Source organism: Myiozetetes cayanensis, unplaced genomic scaffold (assembly GCF_022539395.1).
Source record: "Myiozetetes cayanensis isolate MyiCay16 unplaced genomic scaffold, myiCay2020 scf1, whole genome shotgun sequence".
NCBI lineage: Eukaryota > Metazoa > Chordata > Aves > Passeriformes > Tyrannidae > Myiozetetes > Myiozetetes cayanensis.
The window spans coordinates 127,050,512-127,077,635 of NW_026086604.1; the positions used below are offsets into that span (position 1 = coordinate 127,050,512).

General features: G+C 40.1%; 2 protein-coding genes across 4 annotated transcripts in view; one reads left to right on the plus strand and one right to left on the minus strand.

The window, feature by feature from the left end:
* Window positions 1–12,590: 12,590 nt before the first annotated feature.
* BET1 (Bet1 golgi vesicular membrane trafficking protein) lies at window positions 12,591–20,197 on the plus strand. Its single transcript, XM_050311033.1, has 5 exons — window positions 12,591–12,663; window positions 12,700–12,775; window positions 16,316–16,431; window positions 19,455–19,511; window positions 20,033–20,197. The coding sequence occupies exons 2-5, from the start codon at window positions 12,757–12,759 to the stop codon at window positions 20,186–20,188; spliced, it is 348 nt and encodes a 115-aa protein (XP_050166990.1). The 5' UTR covers window positions 12,591–12,663; window positions 12,700–12,756; the 3' UTR covers window positions 20,189–20,197.
* A 1,283-nt stretch (window positions 20,198–21,480) lies between these two features.
* The window catches only part of LOC126637644 (probable acyl-CoA dehydrogenase 6), a 78,303-nt gene continuing 72,659 nt past the window's right edge, over window positions 21,481–27,124 (minus strand). For 2 of the 3 annotated variants that reach the window (XM_050311022.1, XM_050311028.1), the window contains exon 9: window positions 21,481–22,262. In XM_050311022.1, coding sequence (XP_050166979.1) covers window positions 22,172–22,262 — 91 coding nt within the window. In that variant the 3' untranslated portion in view covers window positions 21,481–22,171. The remainder of the gene's footprint in view (window positions 22,263–27,124) is intronic. The other variant, XR_007628392.1, reaches the window with a different exon arrangement.

Below are 27,124 nucleotides of genomic sequence, written 5' to 3' on the forward strand. Positions count from 1 at the left end.
CCTTGTCCATCCTGTAGGTGCCGTGTGATTGCATTCAGGATGATCTGCTCCATAACCTTGTCACGACACTGAGGTCAGGCTGACAGGCCTGGAGTTTTCCAGGTCCTCCTTGCAACCCTTTTTGTAGATGGGCATGACATTCACCAACTTCCAATCATCTGGACCTCCCCAGAGAGCCAGGACTGTTGGTAAATGATGGAGAGCAGCTTGGCAAGCCCTTCTGCCAGCATCCTCATCACCCTAGGATGGATCCCATCTGGTCCCGTGAACTTGTGTGGATCCAGGTGGTTCAGTAAGTCACTGACTATTTCTCCCTGGAATATAGGAGGGCTATTTGGCTTCCTGTCCCTGTCTACCAGCTCCAGAGGCCAGTTGTCCTGAGGGCCACCTGTCCTCCTGGTGAATACTGAGGTAAAGTATTAAGTACCTCAGCCTTCTCCTCATTCCTGTTAACTATGTTTCCCTCCAAGTCCAACAAGGAATGGAGATTTTCCTTGCCCCTCCTTTTGTTATTAATGTATTTATAGAAGCGCTTTTTGTTATCCCTAACAGAAGTAGCCAAATTGACTTCAAATTACTCTTTTGTCTCTCTAATTTTCTTTCTGCATGACCTAGTTATATTCCTAAACTCTTCCTGAGTAGCCAGCCCTATTTTCCACAGTTTGTAAGCTCTCTTTTTATCCCTGATTTTCTTCAGAATCTCCCTGTTCAACCAAGCTGGTTCTCTACCCCGCTGGCTTGCCTTTTGGCACACTGGTACAGCCTGTTCCTGTGCACTCAAGACTTCCTTCTTGAAGCACGTCCATCCCTCCTGTACCCCCTTGTTTTCAAGGGTTTTTTCCCGGGGTATGCTCTGGACCAGTCTTCTGAACAGGCCGAAATCTGCCCTCCGGAAGTCCAGTGTGGAGGTTTTATTGGTGGCCTTCCTTGCATCCCTGAGTATCGCAAACTCTCTTATTTCATGGTCACTGTGCCCCAGGTGGCCTCTGACCACTACATTTCCCACCAGCCCCTCTCTGTTTGTAAACAACAGGTCTTGTGGGGCCTCACCCCTGGTAGGTTCATTTACCAGCTGGAGCAGAACATTATCCTCTATACACTCTAGGAATCTCCTAGACTTCCTCTTCTCTGCCATGTTGAGCTCAAAGCAGATATCCAGCAGGTTGAAGTCACCCACAAGAACAAGGGGTGGTAATTTTTAGACATCTGCCAGCTGCTTGTAGATTAATTCATCCCCTTCATCATCCTGGTTGGGTGGTCTGTAACAGACTCCCACCAGAATGTCAGCCTTGTTGTCCTTCCCCCTGATTCTGGTCCACAAACGCTCAACCTTATCATTGGTGACCTCAAGTTCTACAGAGTCAAGGGACTCTCTAACACATAGAGTCACCCCTCCACCTCTCCTACCCTGCCTATCCTTTCTGAAGAGCTTGTAGCCATCCATGGCAGCACTCCCACAGCCCCAGGGTTGTTTGGGAAGTTGACCTCACGCTGAGGCTTTCTCCAGGAGAAGCCTCATTTGTCTCTCCTCAGGGCAGTCCCCCCACCACACAGTGAGGATAGGGTACCGAATGAGTGGCCCCAGCTTTGCCTCCCCATGGGTGTCCTGGCATCTGATGAGGTATCTGCTGTTGCTGCATCACCACCTCCCCTCACCATAATGGATTTGGAAGGGTTTTCAAGCAGAGGGAACGAGAGGGGACCAGAGGGAAACCTCAGGGGCCCTAGAGGAATTGGAGGACAAACAGGGAGTCTCGGTCACTGCTACCATGGCAGAGGATGGGCCTCCGCTGTCCTGTTGCACCGGTAGCATGTTTCCATCTTTTCTGCCCTGCGGGAAAAGAAGTATCATCTTACTTCAAATAGCTGGTTAGCATCATCTTGTGATGTCCTCGGAGGGGATTATTTTTGACCTAATCATCTACAGGAAAGTTTGGAGATCTCACTCGGTGTGCTGAGCACACGTAGGGGAAGACACAAAGAGTCAGACGGCTGTGCCCAGAACTTACTGCCTGAAAGAAGTTTTCTCATTTTCTGTTTTTTAAAACTGAGTTCCTTCCTCAGTGTTGCCTCTCACATGAGTGGCTGAGAAGGGATAAACAGGGAAAGAATTGTACACAATATACTTAAAATACACTGGATTTTCTAATCTCATGGCTGGAAAATGTGGTCTCTGAAAGAGTTTCCAAACTAGGAAAGAGAATGCTTCTTCCACTCTAGCGTGGGTATCAAATATTTCTTTATAATTCCTAAAATGGACTTTTGCTCCATACATTATGTGATTCCTAGATTAGATTCTCATTACCAACAGTGTAAGTTCAGACACAGAATTTGTATTTAGTTCACAATAGAACGTAAGCTTGGACAACCTCAATTAAAAGGTCTTTGTATATAACTGTTTGGTGGTATGGGTGAACATGATTTTGTAAACTTATCTGCATATTACATATTGTTTTCACAAAACTGGAAATTCCAGTGTAGCACATATAAGCTTTTTTATCAAGGTGTAAGTTATTTCTAACAAAAAGTTTTTACACTTTATTCTATTTATATATTATGTTATATTAATGTATTTTTATTAAATTTGTGCTCCTATTTATTTTTCCTTCCAATGGCTTCCTTATTGCTAAAATGTGGCATAAATGTAATGCTCACAGTAACGTAACAGATACTACAGGAGTCATAAGAGTTATAAGGCATTTGGGAGAGGTGTCATTCCTTTGTATACAACTTACAAGACGGACCATATCATCTGACTCTATTGTAATGCAAAAAACTGATCATTTCTCTCCCACTGACTCTGAGAGAGGAATCGTGTCTCTCTCCCTATATAATCTGTATGACGGATCAGGTTGTTTGATTCTACTGTAATGCAAATAGTGGTCATTCTTCTTCCACTGACTTTGAATAATACTTTTCTTTCCTAAGCCACATTTCAAGGTATTAGAGCATATTAGTAAAAATTATTAAATAAGTCTCTTAACATCCTTGGCAAGAAATTAACATTTTAGTGACAGAGAAAAAGAGGAACAGAGACGTTACAGATTTGTCTCTGTTCCAGATTTTATTTTGAAAGTTTAGAATCAAATCATCCTCCCTCCTCATCCTGCATGTCACTTTCTAGGCACACTTTCTGAGATGGCATCTGCACTGTGTGCTGCAGGAGTGATGAGGAAATGTTGCCCTTTCTTCATGCAGCAGTATACGAGCCCATACTGAACCTCATTTCTCATGTGCCATGATGTTAGGAGGCACAAACCTAGAATTAGAGCCAGACCTGCTCTCCTGGCAGGTCACCAAGATTTTCCTCTGAGACTTGGCCCAGAATATTTTGTGTTTCCTATGATTCATAAACATCATGAGTCAGGCCCCAGAGTGACAGATCCAGTGCCACATGCTTGTGCATGTTGAACTTGTACACACATGGCACATGCTGGATATGTTAGACTTACATCAAATCAACTGCACACCAGCAGTGGCTCCAGTACCTCTCCTGTCTGGCATATGGCACAGGATATGCCAAGCAAATGCCAGCCACAAGAGCCAGGTGCCTCAGATCTGCCTCGTTTGCTGTCTGGTTTTGCTATCCTTTCCAGACTTCTTTCTGTTAATAATTTCTTAAGAACTGTAGTCTCTGGAAAATCCTGAAGCAATTTGTACAATGCCTTTGGGCAATGTTCTCAGGCACATGGTATGATTCTTGGTATGCTGTCCTGTGCAGGGCCAGGAGCTGGATTCAATGATCCTTTGGGACCCTTCCAACTCAGGATATTCTATGATTAATCTACAATCAGTCACACTGTAGCTGGTCATGATTTGCCAAGATACAGAAAACTCCACTTTGTAATATGGCCAGAATCATCCCTACATTTACTGTGGTCAGAAGTGATCTTTGAAGGAGGAATGTGATCTAAAGCTTATAACGCTGACACTGTTCAGCAGGAAGACATCAGAGGAACTTTTGAAACCAGATCCATGACTATGTATCCTGTCTGGAAATAGGGATGCTGACTAAGACACTGGGAGAATGTTTAATTTAGTAATTACTACAGCATAAGTTTTACATATATATGGAATATGTAACTTAAAAGTTTTAATTCTTAATAATTGAGATTATCCTAATAATCTTGTTTAAAGAAAAATTGTCTTTATAAATGAAGATTCATGGATATGAAATTCAGATATCTTTACTACATTTTCTTTTACATCAGTGGAGTATACGGACACTCAGCATTGCTGTAGTAAGCTAACACTCGCATTTTAACTTTATGAGTTTCCAACTGAAGTATAAGTAATTAGCATATGGATTCAAGTCAGAAGCATCACTCTAAGTTGAGTTTACTTGTGTATAGTGTCCTCTCCATCCTTCCTGAACCACTCTGGGAAAAGTTACTGCCTAGAAACCCCCAATCTGACCCTTTCCCCTCATTCAGGATTTCAGGGAAGAGATTTGGATAAGAGAGTTCACCTAAATAATTGTATTTCCTGTGTAAAAGGATTTTAAAATACCAACCCATCTTTACTTGGCTGTGTAAAACTATAGATGGTAATTATTGAAGGAGATGGTGGTCATCTGAGCAGCAGGGATATAAAATGGTGTTGTCCAGGATGGATAAACTGAATACGGCCTCTTTAGCAAAGCATAAAAGGGAAGCAAAAAGTGTCACAAATCAAAAAGCAGGATATGGTGTTTCATTAGGCTAAGGCCAGCACTCAGAGATAAAAGACATAAAAGCAGTCTGGCGAGCTTTGAGCTGTAAGTCAGGACCCAATCCACAACAAAGCACTAGCTGGTGGACCTTGAATCAAGGAGTAACCCACCATTGGATATGGGCTAGTGGACCTCAAGCCATCCCCAACGGGATGCAGGTTTGGTGCACTTGAACTGGGATTCAGAGGGGTAAAAGCCTTTTATTTTTAAGCAGTTCTCCAGACCTTTTACCAAACATGATCCCTAAAGGGACAGAGGATTGTGTTTATTGTCCAATTATGTTTCCAAGTAGAGTTTGTGTCCCTACAATAGATGGATTATTGTGGTAGCATAATTTAATTCTAACTCATATATAATTTAATTTATACTTAATATAAATTTAATTCTAACTCATATATCATGTATTTTTTTGACATACAAGTGACAATGACTTTTCATGTTACTTTCAAGCAAAGGTCACTTTTGTTGGTGAATGGGCTGTGGGAGATGAAGTCTTTTTTCATAGTATAGCATAAAACATACCCTTAGCTTGCTTTTAGCTACATTCATAGCAAACCATGAAGAGAACATGCAGCTTTTCATTCTGAAACATAATGATCCTTTCTGCACTATAATTACTTCAGTTTTCAATCCCATGCCATAAAAATTGATGTAATTTTGTTATGGACTTTATTAAAAGCTAGATAACGTGCTCAGATTTTTAGTAAGTTAAAAGAGCATTTCCTTAGAAGTGCATTAACGCATCTTTGTGAAGAACAATGTTATGCTTTCTTCCCAGTTGCTACACTGCATCTGGCAAATAATTCAAGTACAGAAATATAATGTATTCTTGTGGCACAGTGTAGTGCTATGCAGAAGCACACAAGCAAACTCTGAATGAGCCACCGCAGAACAGGAAGCCACATTGTCCCATTAGCACTGTGCTCATGCAGTGCAGGTAATTAGCCCGGCTGCTGCAGTCTATGCAAGAGCCTAAGAAAACCATCTTTATTAAGGTGCTTTGGATGGGTAATTTGTTTATAATGGTCTTTCAGGAAAACAAGGGGCTTGTAAAAGCTTTTGCAGATTTATGTTCAAGCATTAGCTTCTCTAATTAGTCATCAAATAAATTGTTTTGTGCATGATTTGTTGACTCATGAGAAAACTAAAGAGAATTAAAAATGTCCATGATGGTTTGTTTTATTTTTTGAAGTGATTCTTCAGTGGACAAGCACAAAGCTAGAACAAAGCTAGCTCCAACATCCAGGAATCTTGATTCACATTTTCAGTTTTGCTGGACAAAGAAACAAGGATGATTTCTGTTCCATTTGTCTTGAGAAATATACTGTAGGAAAATGCTCTACCTAGATACAGGTGTGCAAAACCATGCTCCACTCACTGAAAGTCACAGCACTCAAATCCTCTGTTTTTATTGAATTCCCTACTTTGACTGGTGAAAGCCTTTCCCATGTATCTGGAAGATCAACATAAACAGAACACAAATCATCAAATTACTGCTTAATTGCATCTTATGAACCATTGGGACTGTATGCTTCATTCATCCCATACATTTATTCTACTAAAATGAAAAATTACTTTGACTTCCACTTTTTATTTTAAACGTATTAGTCCTCCTCTTTAGACATTACCGTTATTAATGCTCAGGCTGCTGCAATGGCTCTGAATTCTTATCATTCATTCAGCTGATATTATTACCCAGTCAAAGCTGACATCAGAAATGGTGCCTTAATATTAGAGAAAGAAATCGTGACTGGAATTATTCATAGATTACACAGCATACACTACTTGGAAGACAAAGAATCAACAGAGTCACTTTTTTAATAAGAATTTATAGCCTGATCCAAAGTCAATACAAAAATTCTCCATGACTTCGGTAAATTTTGATTCTAGCCCTATGTAATGAAATTTAGGAGGGAGACCAGCATTTGCGTCCATACCCTTTCTTCTCTGTTTTGATATAATTTAACAGCACTGACAAGAAATTTATAAAAATACAGCAGACATTTCTCTGTGTGTTCCCTGCAGAATTTAACAGGAGATGGAGCAGCTTATGATACTAAAAAGCAACTAAAGGAGAAAATAAGCAGAATCACCGTATTTTTGCAATAATAACAAAGTAAATAATATTTATACTTAAATTTTATTGCCCATGAGCTAATATAAAGCTCAATACTTCCCAAACATGACTTATATAAAAATGAGAAGAAAGGTGTTTTTACTGTTAACCAATTTTAAAAGTGTTGTAAAGGTGAAAGAGACTTTCTAGATACTTTCTACTGATGCAACTACAGATATTGTTTCTCTTTCCCCCAGCTGGTCCTTCACTGCTGATGTGTGTCTGACAAATAAAGCTTCCTGAGGTCTCCCTCAGGATAACCTCTACTATGACTGTGACACAGAGATGATACTGAAATGAGGAACAAAAAAATAAAGTGGAATATGTTACAGTGGAATATGTTACAACTTTATATAAATACATCCTTATATAAATGCACACTGGAAATTTTGCTCTAAGCATATTTACTGAGTTTTAAAATCTTATTATGAGTTTACTTGATTTTTCAACCTGTAATCATACACATATGCAAAGTCTTTGTAGCTACAAAGTGTTAATGATCCTTTGAACCTGTGTATGGAAAGGCCTAGGATGACTATGCAGGGATGAATATAATTATATATGTTCAAGGAAGCTCTGATTCCCAGCAAGATGGTTTTATCCAAGATAACAGGAGCCCAGGTAAATATCTTCTTGGTTATCTTCTAAAAACAATAAAAGGCTATTTTGGCAGATATTTGGTAACAGTTTTATTAAAAGAACATTATTAAAAAAGAAAAAAAAAGTAGTTGGAATACACAATGTGATGAGATGACTTATCCCAGAAAGAAGTTGTCATCTATGATGGAAGTGCATTGAGACCAGAAACAGCAATGGTTCTCTTTGACAGTATTTAATAAAGTTTTGAATCATCATGATGGGTGAAACTGACAGTTCTATCAGTACTTGCAGTGATTTACATATGGTGTCATCATCAAAGAACTTGAATGACTATTGCACACAGTATTCCTCTGGTGACTTTCATGATCAATTCTTTGCTTGACAGACTGGGTGGCAATGAGCAGTGGCTGGGATCAGCCTCCTTCAGCCATTTAAGGTCTTACAGAAGGTGTGGTTTTACAAAGCATCTGGTTTTCTTGACAGCACTGTTTGGACAATACAGCCAGGAAGAACAAGACTGATGACATCCTAAGCCCACTATCAGTTTTGTCAGCTTAAGAATATGGGAGCAAACTCATGAGTGATCTGAGTTTGTTGGAATAGGAGCATTCTGAGTGCTCTCATTTGCTAAATAGCATTAGAACAAAACAGGGTGTCAAGTGACAAGGATACTGATGAAAGATGCTGACATCACTCCTTTTTGAAGATACTGAATTCCAATTAGAAATAGTCTGTTTCCTAGCTCTGCTTCTGTGTGGTTAATGTTTTAGTTTTATTTAGAAATGTCTTGTCAACTGTTACTTAATTGCACAATGGATCAAGATTTAATTAGCAAGTGAGTTTTTTAATAATTGAAGCTTACCACTTAACAAAACAGTGATTGAAATATTTGATACTAACATAATATCATGCAATATCCAGCTTTTCAACTTGCTAATGATGCCTGTGACTAGATAGGCTGTTTTCATAATCTGTAATTGTTGAAAGTAGCAAGTTAATAATGAAGACTGAAAACCTGTTTAGCAAACATGTAAGAATACTGACATTCTGATTACTTAGTTAATAATTTGATGAAAATCATGTAATTATTATTATTATCATCTTAACAAGATTCATGGGCTTTCAGATATGTATTGGAAGGCTGATTATACAGGACTTTTTCAGATAGCTTCCCTATATGTGGGGTTTTTTTCCCTTTTTATTCATTTTGCAATGGAGTCATGGAGTAATCTGCTAATAAAATATGTGGTCTGTTTGCTATGTAAATGTACTCATCTAGTTTAATTAGAGTCAGTAAAGAGAACCAAAACATGGTAGCAGTGGTAGGAGAGTTGGTAGGACATGTGAAACATCCCTTTTATAATAGACACTTTTTTTTTTTTTAATTAAACAAGGAGTAATTGTTCATTAATAGTTTATGGAAACGAGACTGACATACAAATTGCCTCAGCACGGTGTCTGAAATGACATACCTATAGTAGGCTGCTATTAAAAGATTATAAGAGCATTGACAGGACAGGTGAGCTGCAGGCTGCATACATCTTTGTTAATTTTTGAACACACTTTTCCTTCCTGTATGTTGTCACTGTTAAACAAAACATTGATGAGTCAGTCATCTTAAACCACTTGCTGACTACTCATTTAGGCTTCCTGGCAGAAAGAACCGAAGATACTACAGAACAGCTGCAGCCACACCGGCTTGCTGACTGTGCACAGCTGGTTTACAAAGCCAGGGAGCTCAGGGCAGGGTCTCCATGTGGGGGGCTGCCAGGGAATGGGCCAGAAAGCCAACAGGAGTACAGTTAATCACCTCAACAGAAAAATTGTATTAATCTCACAGGCTCATACTATGAAATTATTAATATGAATACAAACCAATCAATGGAAATATAACATAAACATAGTAAATATTATTCACAGAATCACAAAAATCATAGAATATGCCGAGTTGGAGGGGACCCCCAAGGATCATCAAGTCCAACCCTTAGCCCTGCACAGGACCACCCCTAAGAGTCACACCATGTGCCTGACTGTATCATCCAAACTCTGTCAGGCTTGGTGCTGTGACCATTTCTCTGGGGAAATTGTGTGCTTGACATTTTATCCAGAGGGATACTGTGAGAAACAATATTGAAAGCTTTTCTGAAACCCAAAAAGATTCCACCAACTGCCTTCCCTTGATCAACTAGGTGGATTACCTTGTCTTGAAAGGAAATCAAGTTTGATAAGCAGGACTTTACTCCCATGAAACTGTGCTGGGTATGACCAATGACTGCATTGTCATTCAGGTGTTTTTCAATACTTCCCAGAATAATCTTCTCCATAACTCTATCAGGCACTGAAGTGAGACCAACAGGCCTGTAATTTCCAGGGTCTGCTTCTTGCCTTTCTTGAAAATTGGGATATGAGACCCAGTTATTTCTATGTCTAGATGGAATCATGATTTCCTTATTGTAGTGTCAGGAGATCCAAAAAATTAACTTTCCTATGAGATCCTTTCAGTGTATGAAATAAACATAAATTAAAAATGATGAAAATGGATTTGAAACATTAATCATGTCAGTATCATTTCTACGCTTTGCTGTTAGAAGCTGTAGAATTCAATGTGCTATTTATAAATTGCATATTGACTCAAGATGTTATTTCACAACATCATAAGATTATGTATCTAAACACTCTGAGTTGTCAATACCTTACATTTGGATAATTGGGATTTTGTTTTACAGAAAATGTAAGTAAAAATGAAAAATAAGCCTCTTAATGATGAATTATAACTACAGTCTTAGTAGGGAGCTGTACGTTTTACCTTGGTATGTATAAATCCATATTTACTGAAAAATGGAAGATGAGTCATGTGGGAAAAAAAAAGAAGAAGAAAAAAGAAGGGTGACATAGAATATGCAAATACTGTAAAGACAAATCTTTTCATATAGCAATGCCACCAAATGCAATAATTTTTTGGATGGTGTATGAAGACAAAAATGTAAATAAAATTATACCTAATAATGAGAGACTCAGACCAGCTGTTACTAAAAGACATTTTCCTACTGCCTCCTTGAGCCTCAGTTTTACTCCCTGGTTATTTAGTCATTGCATAGAGTGAAAAATTGAGGAACTGATTTTATTCCAAGCAAATTAAAATGAACAGAGGGTACTAACAAAAGAACTATTTCTGTATATTTACTAACTTATAGGCGTACCGTGGAGACTGTAAGGTGAAGGGTCCTATCTGGACCTCTCACCAGGGATCTTTCGCGGCCGGGAACAGGAAACAAATTATGAATAAAAATGTATTCCTCTGTGCCATGTGGATACACAGAGAGACCCTCCGTGCCTTGCAATGTGAGGATGATGCAAGACCCCCCCTGTACGAGCCCAGGGGAGGTATGTTGCAACCAGCCAAAAGATAACACCCACTTCCAAAGCAGAGAAATTACCTTTTAAGGCAACAAGCGGACAGTAAAATGAATATTCAACAACTGATATCAAAGGGTACAAAAAGCGCGGTTTTCAAACAGCAGGGTGCTCTTTGTTTGATTCAAAGGTGCACCCAGCGCTGGAAATGGGTACCTAGCACTGCAATAAAAATCTCTTGCTATATTTCTTTGTCCTGTAGGTATTTTTTCCGTCTTCAAAATTCCAGAGAAAAAGTAACTTATAACAGTGATGATGAGGATATTGATCTTAACAGAGCCCTAGTTAAACCTAAAGCACTCAGGAGGGAGGTTTTCTCAGAATCCGTCCATTTTTCTGTAGATTTTGCAACATCTAAATTTTGCTGGTAAAGTGAGAAATGAGCCCATCTGTGAACTTCAGATGAATTCAGTGCAAAGAGTGTCTTTAATCTGATGATAGCCCTTTCCTCTTCTTTGAAACAACTGCTGCATTTGCCTGAACTGATGTAAATCAAGTCTCAGGTTATCAATAAGGGCACCTTGCAAACTCCTGTAAGAATTGGTGGGTTCCAGACAAAGTCCTGTGGAGATTTGCTACACACTCAGCCCTGGAGGTGGCAGCTCTGCAGCTCGTTTCTTCTCTTTGGCCTTCTCTTCTGTTTTGGGTGTGTAACTAATGCCACAGTTGAAATTCTGGATAAACTGCTTAAATTATCAAATATTTAAAAAACTAGAGGGCCATTTTCTACATTAGCTAAATTCTCTCTTTGTGATGTTGTTTGAGACGTAGGCATCCAGATGTGACTGAAAAGTAAATAATGAGTAGCTTCCCAACATCTGTCCAAAAGTTGGGCAGATACAAGACTAATGCCTCAATTGGACTTTGACAAGTGGAGAGAAAAGAAATGCTGCATTTATTCATGGTTTTATGCACTGCAAAGAAGATACATGGGGTATCCTACAGCAATTACACAGGATGCTAGCAGGAGGCCATAGGCCTTCTTATTGACCAGAATTATTGTATTCTTTCTTCTACAACTCTACTGCCTAGATGAATACTCCTGATATACTGCAAGCTCATTGAAGTAGGAGCTTTGTTCCGTATTTATGTACCTTGTACAAATACAAGTGCATCTTGGCCCAATACTGAGTGTCCCAGTTCCTACCATATTACAAATATGAGAGCAATTAATGATATGGCAACATGTTGCAATTGAAAAAGCCAGTGCAGCTTCTTAAAACCAGTGGACATCACAGCTGAAATAGGAAACTCTGAATGGGCTCTGTGATGTTTGTTTTCCACTGGAGTACTGATTAGTCCTGGTATCACCCTGTGAAATAAATTCAATCCACTGCCATACAGAGTGAGTCACACCTTTAGTGAAAGCAGGTGAAACACATTTATGCTAAAGCAGTTCAAGGGGTTAAAGAATGAAGGGGAAATTATCTTTGCAAGTGAGATTTAAATCATTCAGACAACTGAAGATCCAATAATAATAAAACTTTCAGGTTTCCAGTCTGAGCTGGTGTATGCTGCAGCAGCAGCATGGTCGTTACTTCTAAATACAATGCGGGGGGGAGGGGGGGCGGGAGGGAGAGAAGGTGGAAAAGCTCCACTGAGCACCGAATTTTGATGGTTTTGTCCGTCTCTCCCAGCCCGCGGCGTGGGACTACAGCCCCCAGCAGCCCCCGCGCGGCCCGGCGGCCCGTTCGCGCACCCAGCGTGCCGCGCGCGGGGCGCTGTCGTGGCGCTCGCGGGTGAATGAGCCCCGCTGCGGCCCCGCCGACGGTCGGGCCACCTCGTCCTGCGCCGCCTCGGCTGCCTCCTTCCCCTCGGCTGCCTCCTTCCCCTCGGCTGCCTCCTTCCCCTGGGCTGCCTCCTTCCCCTCGGCTGCCTCCTTCCCCTCCTCCTGTGGCAGGCTCCGGGCAGAGCCATGAGGCGCGCGGGGCTGGGTAAGCGCGGCGGCGGGGCCGCTCTGGGCCTCCTCACGGGCAGGGCCCGGTGCGGGGCAGCGTCTGGGGCAGGGGGCGTGAGAGGGGCTGTGCCCCTGGGCGCGGGGCTGCAACAGAGCTCGGAAGCTTTTGGGGGGAAAAGCCGTCACCCCTGCCTCTGCCTCTTTGTAGCTCAGCTGTATTTACGGAGCAGCGCTGGGGTTTGTATTTATCGTAGAATCGTAGAATGATTTGGTCTGGAAGGGACCTTAAAAGATCATCTAGTTACAATCCCCCTGCCATGGGCAGGGACACCTTCAACTAGACGGGTTGCTCAGAGACTCGTCCAACCTGGCCTTGAACACCTCCAGCGATGAGGCATCCCCAGCTTCCCTGGGCAACCTGTTCCAGTGCTGCACCACCCTCCCAGTAAAGAATTTTTTCGTAATATTCAATCTAAATCTACTGTCTTTCAATTTGAACCCATTCCCCCTTGTCCTGTCGCTGTATGCTCTTGTAAACAGTCTTGGCTCATTTAGCTGTGCTGATGATGTTTAGTTGTTCCAGCGTGGTGTTAATTTGAGCCGTGTTCTCATGGATGGACAGATTTGTCACTCTTCAGTCAAGTACTTTCCATTTTGGAGTTGTTTTTTTTTTATTTTAGTACTTCTGTATGTTTTCCTGTTATGTTTGAGGGGGAAAACCCCCAAACTCCAAACTATTATGAATTTGTTACAGATATAATCTGGTGCAAATGCAGAAATCCTTGCAGAGTTCCTGCTGAGCGTTTTGAGCAGCTTAGGCCTCATTTTTCAACCAGGAGTCATGTTGATGACTGTAAGGAAACTTTGAACTCCCACGTCATGTTCTACAACCACGTGGGTGCTGTGGCTGCACTGTAAAGCTTAGGGGATGTTTATGCTTCAGAAGTATGTGACTAAGTTCTGGTGCTTCTTCCTAGAAAGTATTTAGGGGTGGTAAATGCCACATGGCTAAACCAGGTGTGTCTAAAACCACCTTACGTTTACTTCTACATTTTAGATTTGTGTCATGCAATGGTATTTTCATGAGATAAAACAAGTCTTGGGAACACTTCTTAGTATAGCAAGAGAGGTGTTGGGATATTTGTCATAAAAAGGTGGGCATTTGATAGTGCTTAGATCTTCAGTCCTCCTTTGTCAGACTGGCAGCTGGCTGTTGGGTATGAGCTGAGAGGGGTTGGAGTGGAGGCCACCCAGTACAGTGTGCTGTTTCTGAAGAGGTGGTGGATGTTCACGTGAGGAGTGCTGAAGAAAGAGCGTGCCTTCTTTTAGGCTGATTCTGGCAAACAATGCTTTAAGGATCATCCTGAAACTGCTTTTTAAAAAAGTCTGCTGGAAGGTCAAGCAAAAGATTTAAATGTGTGTTATCAGCTGCAGTAAAATTTTCTGCTTTACCTTGACATTTCAGCTGTCAGTTCAGAACTACTTTTTATTTAATAGGCTGGAAATAGAAGCTGGGCACCAGCATTTAGGCTGTTGTCACCATCTACCTGGTACCTCTTTTTTAGCCTGCAGTTATGTTATGGCCATGTCCCCATTACATGTCAATGAGCAGTGTTGTGGGACTGTCCATAGAACTGCCCTGCTGGAGTTTCTGTCCTTCCCATAAACAGCTGTAGCCAAACGTCTTCATTGTGCTTCCTATGACATTTAAAGAAGCAGCCATGCCTGTTGAAAAGCTTTGGGGCAGTTGTTCATATCTGCATTGTCACAGTCCATATAAGAATCATCGTGTTTTGGCATGAAGCTGTATGGTGTATTAACTTATAGACACACTCAAAATTATGTGTCATGAAATACTGTAGTTAGATGCACTTGTAAAACAGACACAGTGAGAACAACCCTAACTCTCTAAATGATAGAATTTTAGTCAAATTTCTGTATTAGGCATTGGCACTTTTGACTTAAGTGGGGGGAAAAAAGGCTTCTTGACTCAGTGTGGTGAAATGAAAACATGTATTTCATTGCAGTCGACAAATCCCTCACAGGGAGAAGAGGAGGGGCTGGCACTGGGCACTGATCTGTTCTTTCTGATGACCAGTGACAGCACTGAGGGAATGGCCTGAGGCTGTGTTTAGGGGAGGTTTAGGTTGGATATTAGGACAAGATTTTTCACCAGAGGGTGACTGGGCACTGGAACAGGCTCCCCAGGAAAGTGGTCACAGTGCCAAGCCTGACAGAGTTCTAGAAGTGTTGGACAACGCTCTCAGGCACTTGGTTTGATTCCTGGGGTTTTCCTGTGCAGGCCCAGGAGTTGGACTTCGATGATCCTTGTGTGTCCCTTCCAGGCTTGTGTGTCCCTTCCAGCTTGTGTGTCCCTTCCAGGCTTGTGTGTCCCTTCCAGCTGTCATTCTGTGATCCAGTCTTCTTGAGGATCTGTCATTAGCTTAACTTGCAGAGTAATAATTTACAAGTACAAATTAAAAAGTTGTCATTACTTAAATTTAAGGAATGACTTCATGGGTTCATAAAATTATATCTATTGTTAAAATAGCATTGTAATTCTCTATTTTAAAATATTAATATTATGCATTCCAAGCACACAATGAAACGATTTGAAACAGAGTTCTCTCTGTGAATGGGGTTGGTGTCTCTCTTCTCTCCCTTTTTCCTCAAAAACACAAAAATCTTTACAGTGTATTTAAAATGCAATCAAAGGCATTCAATTTTCATATGCCATTCTGGCTAGCCATGTAAGTATATATTGATGTTATAACTGGATTGTTAGTTGAATTAATCTGTTGGGATCTTTGTCACAAAGCTTATAGTAGTTCTTTTCTGTTTGCCTTTCTAAGTCTTGATGTCTCTTCATTGTTTTCAAATCTTAGATTTGAGGTCTAAGACTGATTTTTGTTTCAACTGGTCGTGGCTTTAATTCTCCAGTGCTCGTGCTGCTGTCCAACTGCTGCTTGTAGGAAATCTTTATTAAGAGTTTGGAGGAAGTAAATGTGTGAAGCTGAGCAGCTTTCATTCCTTTTTGCCCTGCATACTCTGCTGCCTCAGCTGTCTGGATGACTGTCCTGAATCTCCATCACCCAAAATGCCCAGGCAGGAGTGGATATAGAACTGCAGAATGATGACTGAAACAGAAATGCTCTGCTCAGAGGCCTGGCTTCTGCTCTCGGGTCTTGTTTGTAGAGAAACTCATGTAAGGATCAGAGTATGGCTTTCCCTTTAAGTGTTTGATCAAGTGATATTTTTCTTCATTAGAGAATGGTTTCAGCTCTCCTATTTTCAGTTTGGTTTCCCATATGTTGTGGCCTCAATGCTTCCTTCACATCTCCATGTAATGCCTATGTTGATTTCCATAGAACTCATCTGAAAACACTATCAGAGGAGAAATCTGACAGTACTAAATTACAGCCATTCCTCGGTTTTTCTTCTTTTATTTGTATACTGAGAGGTAACTTTAACGTTTGGAAAAGGTAACTTACACATTTGAATCTCTGTCTCAGGAACATGCGAATCACTTTTTCCAATAGTGTTTTCTGTCTGTAACTACCGACTGTTGTATTTACAGGTGAGGGAGCCCCTGCAGGTAACTATGGCTATACCAGCAGTGGATACAGTGTTTATGAAGAAGAGAATGACAGGTTAACAGAAAGTCTGCGTACGAAAGTCAGCGCCATTAAATCCGTACGTATTTAATTACTGTGATATCGTCACATTTATTGAATTAAATTATATGAATCAGTAAAGCAGCAGACTTAGTTTAAAACGTAAATATAATACTGTGGTGAGTTAACCATGAATGGGCAGCTGCCCACCAAAGCTGCTCTGTCACTCCTCAGGTAGGTGGGGAGGAAAAAATATGACAAAAGGCTCACGTGTTGAGGTAAGGGCAGGGAGAGCTCACCAGTTACCGTCATGGGCCAAACAGACTCGACTTGGGGAAATTAACTTAATTTATTGACAGTGAAATCAGTAGGGTCATGAGAAATAAAAGCAAATCTTAAAATGCCTTTCCCCTACCCTTCCCTTCTTCCTGGCCTCAGCTTCCTCCCTCTCAGCAATGCAGGGGGATGGGGAATGAGAATTGCAGTGAGTTCATCACGTGTTGTCTCTGCTGCTCCTTCCTCTTAACACTCTTGCCCTGCTCCAGCATGGGCTCCTCCCATGGGAGACAGTCCTCCATGAATTTCTCTAACATGGGTCCTTTCCATGGGCTACAGTTCTGCACTAACTGTTCCAGTGTGGGTCCTTTCCATAGGATGCAGTCCCTCAGGAACAGACTGCTCCAGGGTGGGTCCCTCACAGGGTCACAACTCCTGACAGCATACCTGCTCCAGCATGGGCTCCTCTCTCCTTGGAATCACAGGTCCTGCCAGGAGCCTGCTCCAGTGTGGCTTTCCCACAGGATCACAGCCTCCTTTGGGCACCTGCTCTAGCCTGGGGTCCTCCATGGGCTGCAGGTGGATCTCTGCTGCACTGTGGACCTCCATGGGCTGCAAGTGGAGAGCCTGCTTCACCACGATCTGCACCATGGTCTTCAGGGGAATCTTTGCTCTGGTGCCTGGAGCACCTCCTCCTGTTTCTTCTCCTCTGGCCTTGGTGTCTGCAGTGTTTTTTCTCCTACATATTCTCACTCCTCTCTATGCAATTGCTCTTGTGCAGGTTTTTTTCCCTTCTTAACTATGTTGTACCAGAGGTGCTACCACTATTGCTGATGGGCACTGCCCTGACCAGTCATGAGGCTGTCTTGGAGCCAGCTGGCATTGGCCCTGTTGGACATTGGGGAAGCTTCTGGGAGCTTTTCACAGAAGCTACCCCTGTAACCCCCCCACCAGTACCAAAACATTTCAAAAGTTTCCAAACCCCATACAAATAAAAGAAGTACTTATGTCAGCCAAAATGCACAATCATTCCTTTGTAAAACTGATTTTTTAAACTAGTTTTTTAAGCTAGAGATGTCCTTTTTGGTCTACCTTGAGCACACCTGTGGTGTAACTTACGGCTTACTGTCCTACAGAATGAATGCCTGCAGAAGCTAAAATCTTTGAGTTTAGGTCAGTAACCCTGTTTCATTTAAGAAAGCGGGTTACTACTTCTTGGTCTTATTGCTACAGCTCACCAGTTTCTGCTGTATCTGCCTATAAACTTAAAATGTGAAAACAGCTCTTAGAAACAGCATGCTAATATCCTCTGAAGAAGTTGTTCTAATGATTCTGATTCCTTCCAGAGACTAAGGACTTCTTTCAAAGAAGTCTAACTGAAAGACAGCTCTGTGATTAAAATTGTTTTGGTCTTTTGTTCTTAAAAGCTGCAAATTTTGTCAAATACATTCTTAGCAGTAGGTGCTGTTTCTATATATAGAGTGCAAACTTATGAATTCTTTCCATTGAAATTCTCAACTCATTCAAAGTCCTGTTGCTAATACTGCTGCTTAAATGTAATTTGTTTAGTCTCAACTAGAAACTAAACCAGATTTAGAATCAGAATTTAGAATTAAGTTAAGGGGGTAAAAGGAAAAGCTTTGACCTTTGTTAGCAAATTTTATTTCTTGTCTCCTTCTTGGTATGTTACATTTCAAAATCAGGGTATGTCGACAGTGCAGTTGGCGGTGCCCGAGAGAGCAGCACATGTGCTCTTCCTGCAGTTGCATCTTTTAGTGCAACATAATAATCTTGGCACATGGAGTAACCTTCAGATAATCTTCCCAGAAGCCTCATGTAAAATCAGTTTCACTCTTGCTTTACTATAGATTGCACTGAAATGCAGCAGTAAGAAATAATGAGATTCAGGTTGTGACACATAAAACCATATATGCTTAGTGTAATCCAAAGCATGGGGGCCTGAAGCACATTTCCCACCATTCTAGGAGTCGAACTGGTTGTTCAAGGCCAGTGTGCTGGTAAGAATTGTGGCAGAGGAAAAGCTGCTAAGAATTAGGATCAGTGTCAGTTCTCCCTTGTTTGACTCTGGAGCTGCTTTTAAGCCAAGGCTCACCTGGCTTGCTCCTGCCTTTGCGGTGTTGCAGCTCCATCTGTGCCTGGTCTCATATCTCCCTGATTCCAACCCTAACCCAGCTTCACTTTGTGGCTTGACCTTGGACCTGTCTTGGGCTGCTTGCCAGGCTGTTGCTGGCCCTGGTCACTATCTCAGGACTGACTCTCCCTGGACTGTGCAGCTTTCCTCCTGGTCCTGTGGCACCCTTGCTCTTCTGTGACACAAAGCAGAGAAGGGCTAGACAAGTTCACTAAAGAAAATCCCATTTATAGCATAACAGGAATTTGTCAAAAGAGATGCTTTAGCAGGTTGCATGCGTCAGCTCCAGCAGCACTGAGTCAAATGAGTGCTCGTGGTCCTCTGTGCTGTGTGCCAGTAGTTTTAACAGTTGTTCCAGGAAATGGGTAGTTGCTCTTTAGACTTGACTACATCTTGAATTTTTGAAAGTCCATGCAGTAATTCTAATAAGACATTATCTGGAAGAGGACCACTGAGCACCTGCTGTGACTCTTTAGACTCATCTGATGAAAAATCTTTTCTTAAGGGTTGTTGACAGAATACTTTGCACGTTATTTTGTTTTTTGAAAATACAAGGTACTGTTTTCACATTTTTCCTGGGGAAATGCTAGTCATGTTATGTATTTTAGACTGGGTTCTCTAATCTATGTATAACTGATTACTCATGCTTAATACTTTTTGGTGTTTTTTAACAGCTTTCCATTGAAATTGGAACAGAAGTTAAAAACCAAAATAAAATGTTATCAGAAATGGTAAGTATGTAGTAACTAAATTTCTTTAAATACAGGGCAGGATTAAGAAGTTAGTCATGTAAAGGATCCTGTCTTTTAGTATGAACGTGTTTATTAAAATGTTGACAGCTTACCACTGTAACATGACTGATTCAGTAACAGTATTTCTGTTCAAAAAGATAAAATGTGCAAATACATTACTTTCAAGGCACAACCAAGGCCTTTTTGCTTCAGATGTGACTATTGATTTTCAATTAGAAAATGTATAGTACTATTAAAGAGGCAGTTCTATATTTAATAGTATTCAAGAACAGAAGAAGGAAGCAAAAAAATAAGGCAGTCAGAAATGCCTTTTTATCTTACACTTTGCTTTGGCTTGGGGAAAAAATAGCACTGTATAAATGGGTGAAAGTTTTTCAAGGTTAATTATTGCCTCTAAAATAATTTTGAAAAAACAAGGAAAACCACACTTAGTGAGCTGTAAGGGTATTTCTTTTCTCAGCGTAACATATTTTTTGTTGTTTGGTTTTTTTTTAATGTAGGAGAATGATTTCGACTCTACAGGTGGACTTTTAGGTGCAACTATGGGCAGACTAAGAACACTTTCCAGAGGAAGCCAGACAAAGCTGTTATGTTATATGATGCTCTTTTCATTGTTTGTTTTTTTTGTAATATACTGGGTTATTAAACTGAGGTGATGCATGGTACCTCTGGTTTACATTGTGTAATTTCAACTACAGTCTTAATTAATGAAGACATTGATCTGAAGTGGCATATTCTGTCGATAAAAAATGGTGAAATTGTTGTAAATTGCATTAAATATTAATGCAATGTTATATATAGTTTTCTTAATATGTCAGAATTTTTCCCATCATCCCCTGTTTTGGGGGGATTATTTGTAAATATGCAGAAAGTGCTGGCATAGATTGTTTTTTTTCAGGAAAAGTAGTTTTTAGAATTGATTTAAAAATACAGAAAACAAGGGTTTTTCAAATATGAAGTAATTGCAGAATTACAAGGCTTTCTCTTTCATTCTGCTTTTCGTTCTGCACCGTGCTCTAAATTAGAGCTCCAGTTTCAGGCATGTGGTAATTTCTAGATTGCAAAAGCACGAAGAATACTTGGATCTTTCTAAATTGGTTTTATCTGTGAATTTTTTTAATTCTGGCCTGAAGCTAAGAAATGTAATAGTGGTACCACCAAAAATTACTTTTGTGGCTAGATCTGATAGTGTTTAAGTAGCTTAAACTGTGTGCTTAAACTGTGTATTTTGGGGAGAACTGAATTTTCTATTTTTTTTTTTAATTCAGACGTGACAAATCATCTTACACATCTCTTTTAAGCAAATGCCTTTGATCATTGGGATCAATCAATATGGACACTGTTCAAATGTTTTCTTTATATTTAAAGTATCAGAAATTAATGATTCCATTGAATCACAAACTTTTATCATTAGTATGCTTACTTTTCAATTTGTGATGGTCCCTAGATCTACACTGCATGATGCCTGAAATACAAGGGCAGATACTTGGAATTTTATATTAAAGTAAATGATGATGCACCTGTTGAAGGTGGAGTCACAGTAAGGATTTTTATTTTGAAGACTTAGCTTTGCCTCACCAAATAGTTTCTAATCGTTGAAGCTATTATATTGCTGAGTTTAACATAAAAACCATTAAGTTTCCTAGATACTGAAATTGTATCTACAATTTTTGAAAGGCTTTTCTAGAAATACTGTATAATGTGTTGCCATTAATAACTAATTATGAAGTGACAAATAAAGAGGCTTGTAGTATTATTCTAACTAGTGTTGTTCATATACATTCTTATCTCTTGTAGAATACCAGTGTATTTTTTTGAAATGGTGGTGCATTTAAGGGGCATTTTTTATTTATTTATTTTTAATCCATAATACAGGCTGTCTCTTCTGGCTTAAATGACTGGTTTAGGAAGAGTTTAAGTAATTATGTACAATTTTCATATTAACATGTTTAATATTTTTCTTTAATAATTACACACAAATGATGGTACCTTGCTGCTGAAGTTCAGGCCTCCAAAATCTTCAGATACAATTAAACAATTGTTTGTAGAATTCTGCAAATAGAAATCAACCACTACGCCCATCACCAAACATCCACCACAGAGTTGACGTGAACTTGGCAAAGACGACACAGCTCATTGTCATGATTGCTTGCTAAAAGGGAAAGATAGGGAAGGTACCTGTAATTGAGAGCAAACACACTGTTCTAGTATTTGGAGATGGCAGAGAATCATTTGTGCCTTAATTATGGGTCTTGAAGAAAGCAAAGCTACACTGAAATTATATAATGAAATCATAGTTGTATCCATATAGAAGTTCTGTTTCTTAATGGGTGGCTTAGATGCTCTACAATGTAGATCAAGTTTGAATAAAGAGCACATTTTTTCAGTGTGCTTAGCGTAGATCATTGAAAAAATGGAAAAATACCTTGCAGGAGGCCGCATTCTCTCAGGCTGCTTTATATTAACAGAATTTTGACACTGGAGAATACATAGAATGGTAATGCTGAAAGACCTGGATGTGCATTTTGATGGCAAAATTACCGTTTTCCACTCACAATGTGCTGGCTGTTTGTTACCTTCAGTGTGCAGTACAAGCCATGCTCTTGCTGTCTTAATTTTCTGGGAAGAGTGGAGCTGTATCACTTGCTTGGAAGTATTGCCATGTATTTGCATATGATGGAAAGCATGGTTTCATCTGTCCCACCTCCTATTGACATCAATCTCAAGTCTCTGCAGAAATATAAAGAGTAGATTTAAACATGTGCATGCTGTTCTGATGGTTTTCTTCTGAGAAACCTGATGAGATTACCTACATGTGTCATACTAATTCCAGATGCCTGCAGAACACCTCCTCCACTGCCTCTTCCTGGGGAGGTGGTCTGTGATACTTCCCTCAATACCCCTACTAGTCCCCTCCCAAAGCAGTAGGTGCCTAAGCCTGCAGATGAACTTTAATTTTTCCAGGGCCAGCAGCAAAAAGGGTTGCAGCTCTTAACTTTGATGAACTGTGTGGTAAATAAAGAGTCAATCAGTACACGAGGTACTGGAGAATTGTACAGAGAGGGTACAATTTTCATTCAGGTTTTTTAACCAGTAAGCATCCTGGTCTCCCTCATGGCTATGTGAGATCTGGCAGAACACATATTAATATTATATAGCAGTATAGTTAGTGTTACATAGTATTCTAGTATAGTTTTATATAGTCTATAAAGCTGCTGTGCTTTAAAAAGGAATGGCTGCTCCAACAATATTTACTTTCAATTTGACATTTCTAATCACAGTCATTTAAAACCTGCCATTAACATCACTGAGTCATCCCTAACAGTATTGCCTAAGTTTCCTGTGCTAGCCAGATTGCAAAATACTGCAACCTCAAGCAATTTTACTCACAAGTTTCTCCTTTGGGGAGAATTAAAAACCACCATCATCAACAGAAGAACTACCAAAACAGTTCTAAACTATCTCTAATTAATAACCTGAAGATTCCCCACCTTCCTACAGGCCTGGTTGAAGGCTGTGGAGCTGGAACAGTGGTAGGTTACTTGTTCTTAGTGCTGCAGTGTTGTCTGCTTTGTCAAGCTGCAGAAAGCCCCTGCCCATGCTTAGCATTTGGCATCTTCACTGTAGCCTACTCCATCTGCAGTAGGAATCCTGGACATGTAGCTTGTTTATATGATGTTAGAAATAGACACTGGTAAGATCTGGCTTTGGTGGAGTGTGTGACAGACAAGTCAGGTTATCACGTATAAAGACATTTTTAAAAAAAAACACCTTTCATATATGTTTTGTGCATTTGTGTGTCTTTACAAATTTGTTAGTAATTATGTTTTTGTCTTTAGGAGTGAGATAAAGAGTATTTCTTATATAATCTACAGAAAGGTGACTAATGGTGATCTCTCTCCTGAGGAGACAGGATGGAAGGTTTCCTCTAATTTAACCAGATCAAGATGACAAAAGACTCAAGTGATTTTAATCTAGCAACCCTCTTCTGGGAAAGAGAATTGCTTTCAGAATAAGAAAACAAAACCATGGGACCAACTATCCTGCCAGAAACTGCAAGAAAGCTGGGAAAGAGGAGATAGTAAAGTAACCTTTTATATCAGCTATTCATTGTATGCTTTTGGTTTGATACTTTATATTATATCAATAATAGATTATTAGTATGGCAAATAAATATTTTAATACCTATAAATATTAGAACTTAATTGCTTTACTTAAGCTACCCCTAGAATCTTTTCATCTGGTACAGTAACACTTTGCTTTCTGATTTCTCCATCACCTTGTTACTGCCTCATGATAGAGCAGCAAGTCCTGCTCTACTGCAGCCCCACTGAGGTGAGCATCGACCTGTGGTGGCTTCACCCAGATAAAGGACGGTGAGGAACCAGGCTGCAACACACCATGCAGTTTTGTGAAGGTGTCATTCTGACGGACCAAACCTCTAGCTGCTTGTTGAATGCTGAGAGAGTGGGAGTTAGCCTGAGGAAAGAGAGAAATCCAGCTATTGTGTTCTATCCTTCTAAAACACCCCCTGCAAAGAATTTCTTCTCATTCGGGAAATGCCATGCATGTGAAATACTCACTGTAGATTATAAGACTTATCCTGCTCAATCAAATCAAGAGATGTAAATGTTAAAAAGTTACCCACTTTTTGACAAATTAAAAATTCCTTATTGCCAAGTTAAAAAACTGCACTTCTGAGGGAGGGTAAGGAACCATTCCCATTCAGTCCAGGTTATCAATAATTTCTAGTTATGTACCAACAGGAACAAAAAGAACCCTCCACATTGTCAAATCATGTTTCCCATCTCCATAGGTAATGTCATACAGCCTTCAGAAATGTGTCAAGCGCTGCTTTAAGGAGAAAAAACAAGCGCCCTTTAATCCTGGGCTATCCTAATTTGAAGGCTGTGAGATAACAAAGTTATCCTAATTATTAGGAACTCTCTAACTTACAGCCTGAATGTGTTTCGGAGTAGTATAATCTAGTATAGTCCACAGTTTAACATTCCTCTGTTGGCTGGTGTTGACCCCTCTGCCTTCTGAGGGCCTTTCAGCCTTTGTTTTGCACGAGCTAAGCCATGTCCACTACGCTGCCTGTACCCCAGGCAGCCATGCCACAGCTCATGGCACTATAAATCCGTCTCTAGCCTCAAGCTGATAAAATGTCATGGTGTTTGCAGCTGTGCATTCCAGTACCATTTACTGCCCACAGCCAGGAAGCCGTGCCTGCTCAGGGAGCCACTCTACATTTTCCTCTGGAAAGTCATATGGCATTGGGGTCAAATTCTGTTCACAAACATCCTGAGAGGAGCCTACTTACCTTCAATGCAGGTGTCTGCACAAGGCTTTAAACTCCTGAGAAAATAACTCAGTAATTTTCTTTCCCCTTTCTGACAGTGATCAGTGCCGGTCAGACGTGGGGAAGAAAGCAAGTTGTGGTGACTCGAGCCCTGGTTTTCCCTAGTAGCCTGGCTTCATGGCAGTGGTCCCTCAGGGATGCTGCTTTCTGCTTCCCTGGTTAGGAGGCCATTGGTAAATCCATACCAAGGTTTATGTGGCTTAGAGTAGCACTGCTTCCCAGAAGGACATTTTTACACTGCTTCTTTTTAGCACAAATTGCCCTTGATTACTTTTTTTCTCAACAATTACTATTTTTAGGTTGAATTACTAGCAAGATTTTTCTCCACAAAATATACTGATGCACCCTCAAGCTTAATATTTTGTGATTTATTCAATTTTCAGACTCAGCTAGTTTGCCTATAGGCTGTCCAAATTAAGCAGAATCTAAAGGAGACTGATCCACAGGGAGAAGTTTGAGCTGATGCCACCCAGTGCAGCAGGTCTCTGGCCAGGCTGCCACAGCCCAGACACCTGAGGCTGTGCCTGCTAGTTCCCATGGCCCTGCTCTTTCCATTTAGGGACATTCTGAAGGCCCAGCTGAGGGAATAGGCATCACCTTGGCCTGCTCTGGAGTGGAGCTCTGCTATAAAGTCATCACTGTACAGTTGCTTGCTTTGATTTGCTATCGTACAGCTAGATGTCATGTGCTTTGTCTCTTAAATTCCCTCTTGAGATATTCATAAAAGTTAAACAAAGTGGTAGAGAGGCATCTGTCTCACAGCCTCTGCAGAAAAAGGCTGAAACTACAGATTTTGTTTCACAGATGACAGAAATTGATATTAAGCCTTGTCTCAACAATTAGCTACAGACTTCAAAGCAAATTATTTTTGTCAGCAGAAATGGATGAATAGGTTTCATTTTGTTTGATACAGCCCTAAATGGTTATAATGACAAAAACTGATTAAAAAACCCCAATTGTCTAGACTCACCCAAGTTAAGACATGCTTTGTAAAAAATGACTATAAACAACAAAATAATGAAACTGAATAAAATATTTCAACTGACTTTTTAAATATGTGAAGGATACAAAAATTAATTTAGAAGGAAATGCCTATAAAAAGATCCACTTAAAACTGTACAGAAGTTTGGGGTTTTTAATATCCTCCATTACAGGTAGAACTTCATATTGCAGTAAGTTAGGGGAAAAAGGAAATCTGTGTTTGTTCTGCAGCTATATGCATTTGCAATGCTATTTTACACTTCTATTTCACATGAGTAGTCAATATTTTTCACTACTGCTTTCTCGATTCTTTCACAATGCAACAAGTAAAGAAATGATAGCATTCTCCCCCTCACAGCCCACAAGAGTAAAACTGTAAGAACTGGCAGCAGTTAGACATGGTGATTAGTAACACTAGTCACAATCTTAATTTAAAAAAAAAAAATCAACTCTTTTAAGAAGGCCACACAAGTTCTTCCTGTAACAATTGAAGTGTACATAATTAATATTATAATCACTATTAGATCACTACCTGAAATTTTTTTAAACTCTTTAAATCATGAAAAATTGCAATAAACTTGCTATTAGAAGGTTTCTTCCCTCTGATCTCTCATAACCTGGGGATTTCATGCAGATGATGGGTTTGTTCAGTAATTGATTTTTCCCAAGTCATGATGTCTTTGAGGCCTCTCAGACAGGGGAGCGAAAAATAAACAACCATGACTCTAGGCTGGTGCTCTCCTTCTCCAGAATCTTGCTAGCAGGATACATGCTAGAAAGTCCATTCTTTATGGTTTTTATATTAGCTTTTATATTGGCTTTTCTTTTTCTATGAAACCCTTTGATATTTGGGCTCTAAACTTTTTTTAAAAACCCATTCTCCTTATCAGAATCTGTACAACTGAAAATTAAATATTGACATTTATAAAATCAGCCCAGTATGGGCACCTACATAGTGAAGTAGCTCTCTTTGTGCCTTCTACAGAATACTGCACTTAAGAAATGTCCGTTGTTCTACAAAGCTTAAAATAGTAATGATTAAAATGACAGAAGTGAATAAAGTAATCTGGCAAACAGTTTTGTTCCATTTCTGTTTATTATCTCTGACCGACACTAATAACTAAAAGTCAAGAGACTTCAGCATTAACCATGCTTTGTGCTGTGTGGTCTTTAAGGAGTCTCTGAGCCCAACACGTCAAAGACTATCCAACATTTCCTTGGAAACTTTGTGAGGATTATGCTACAAAAA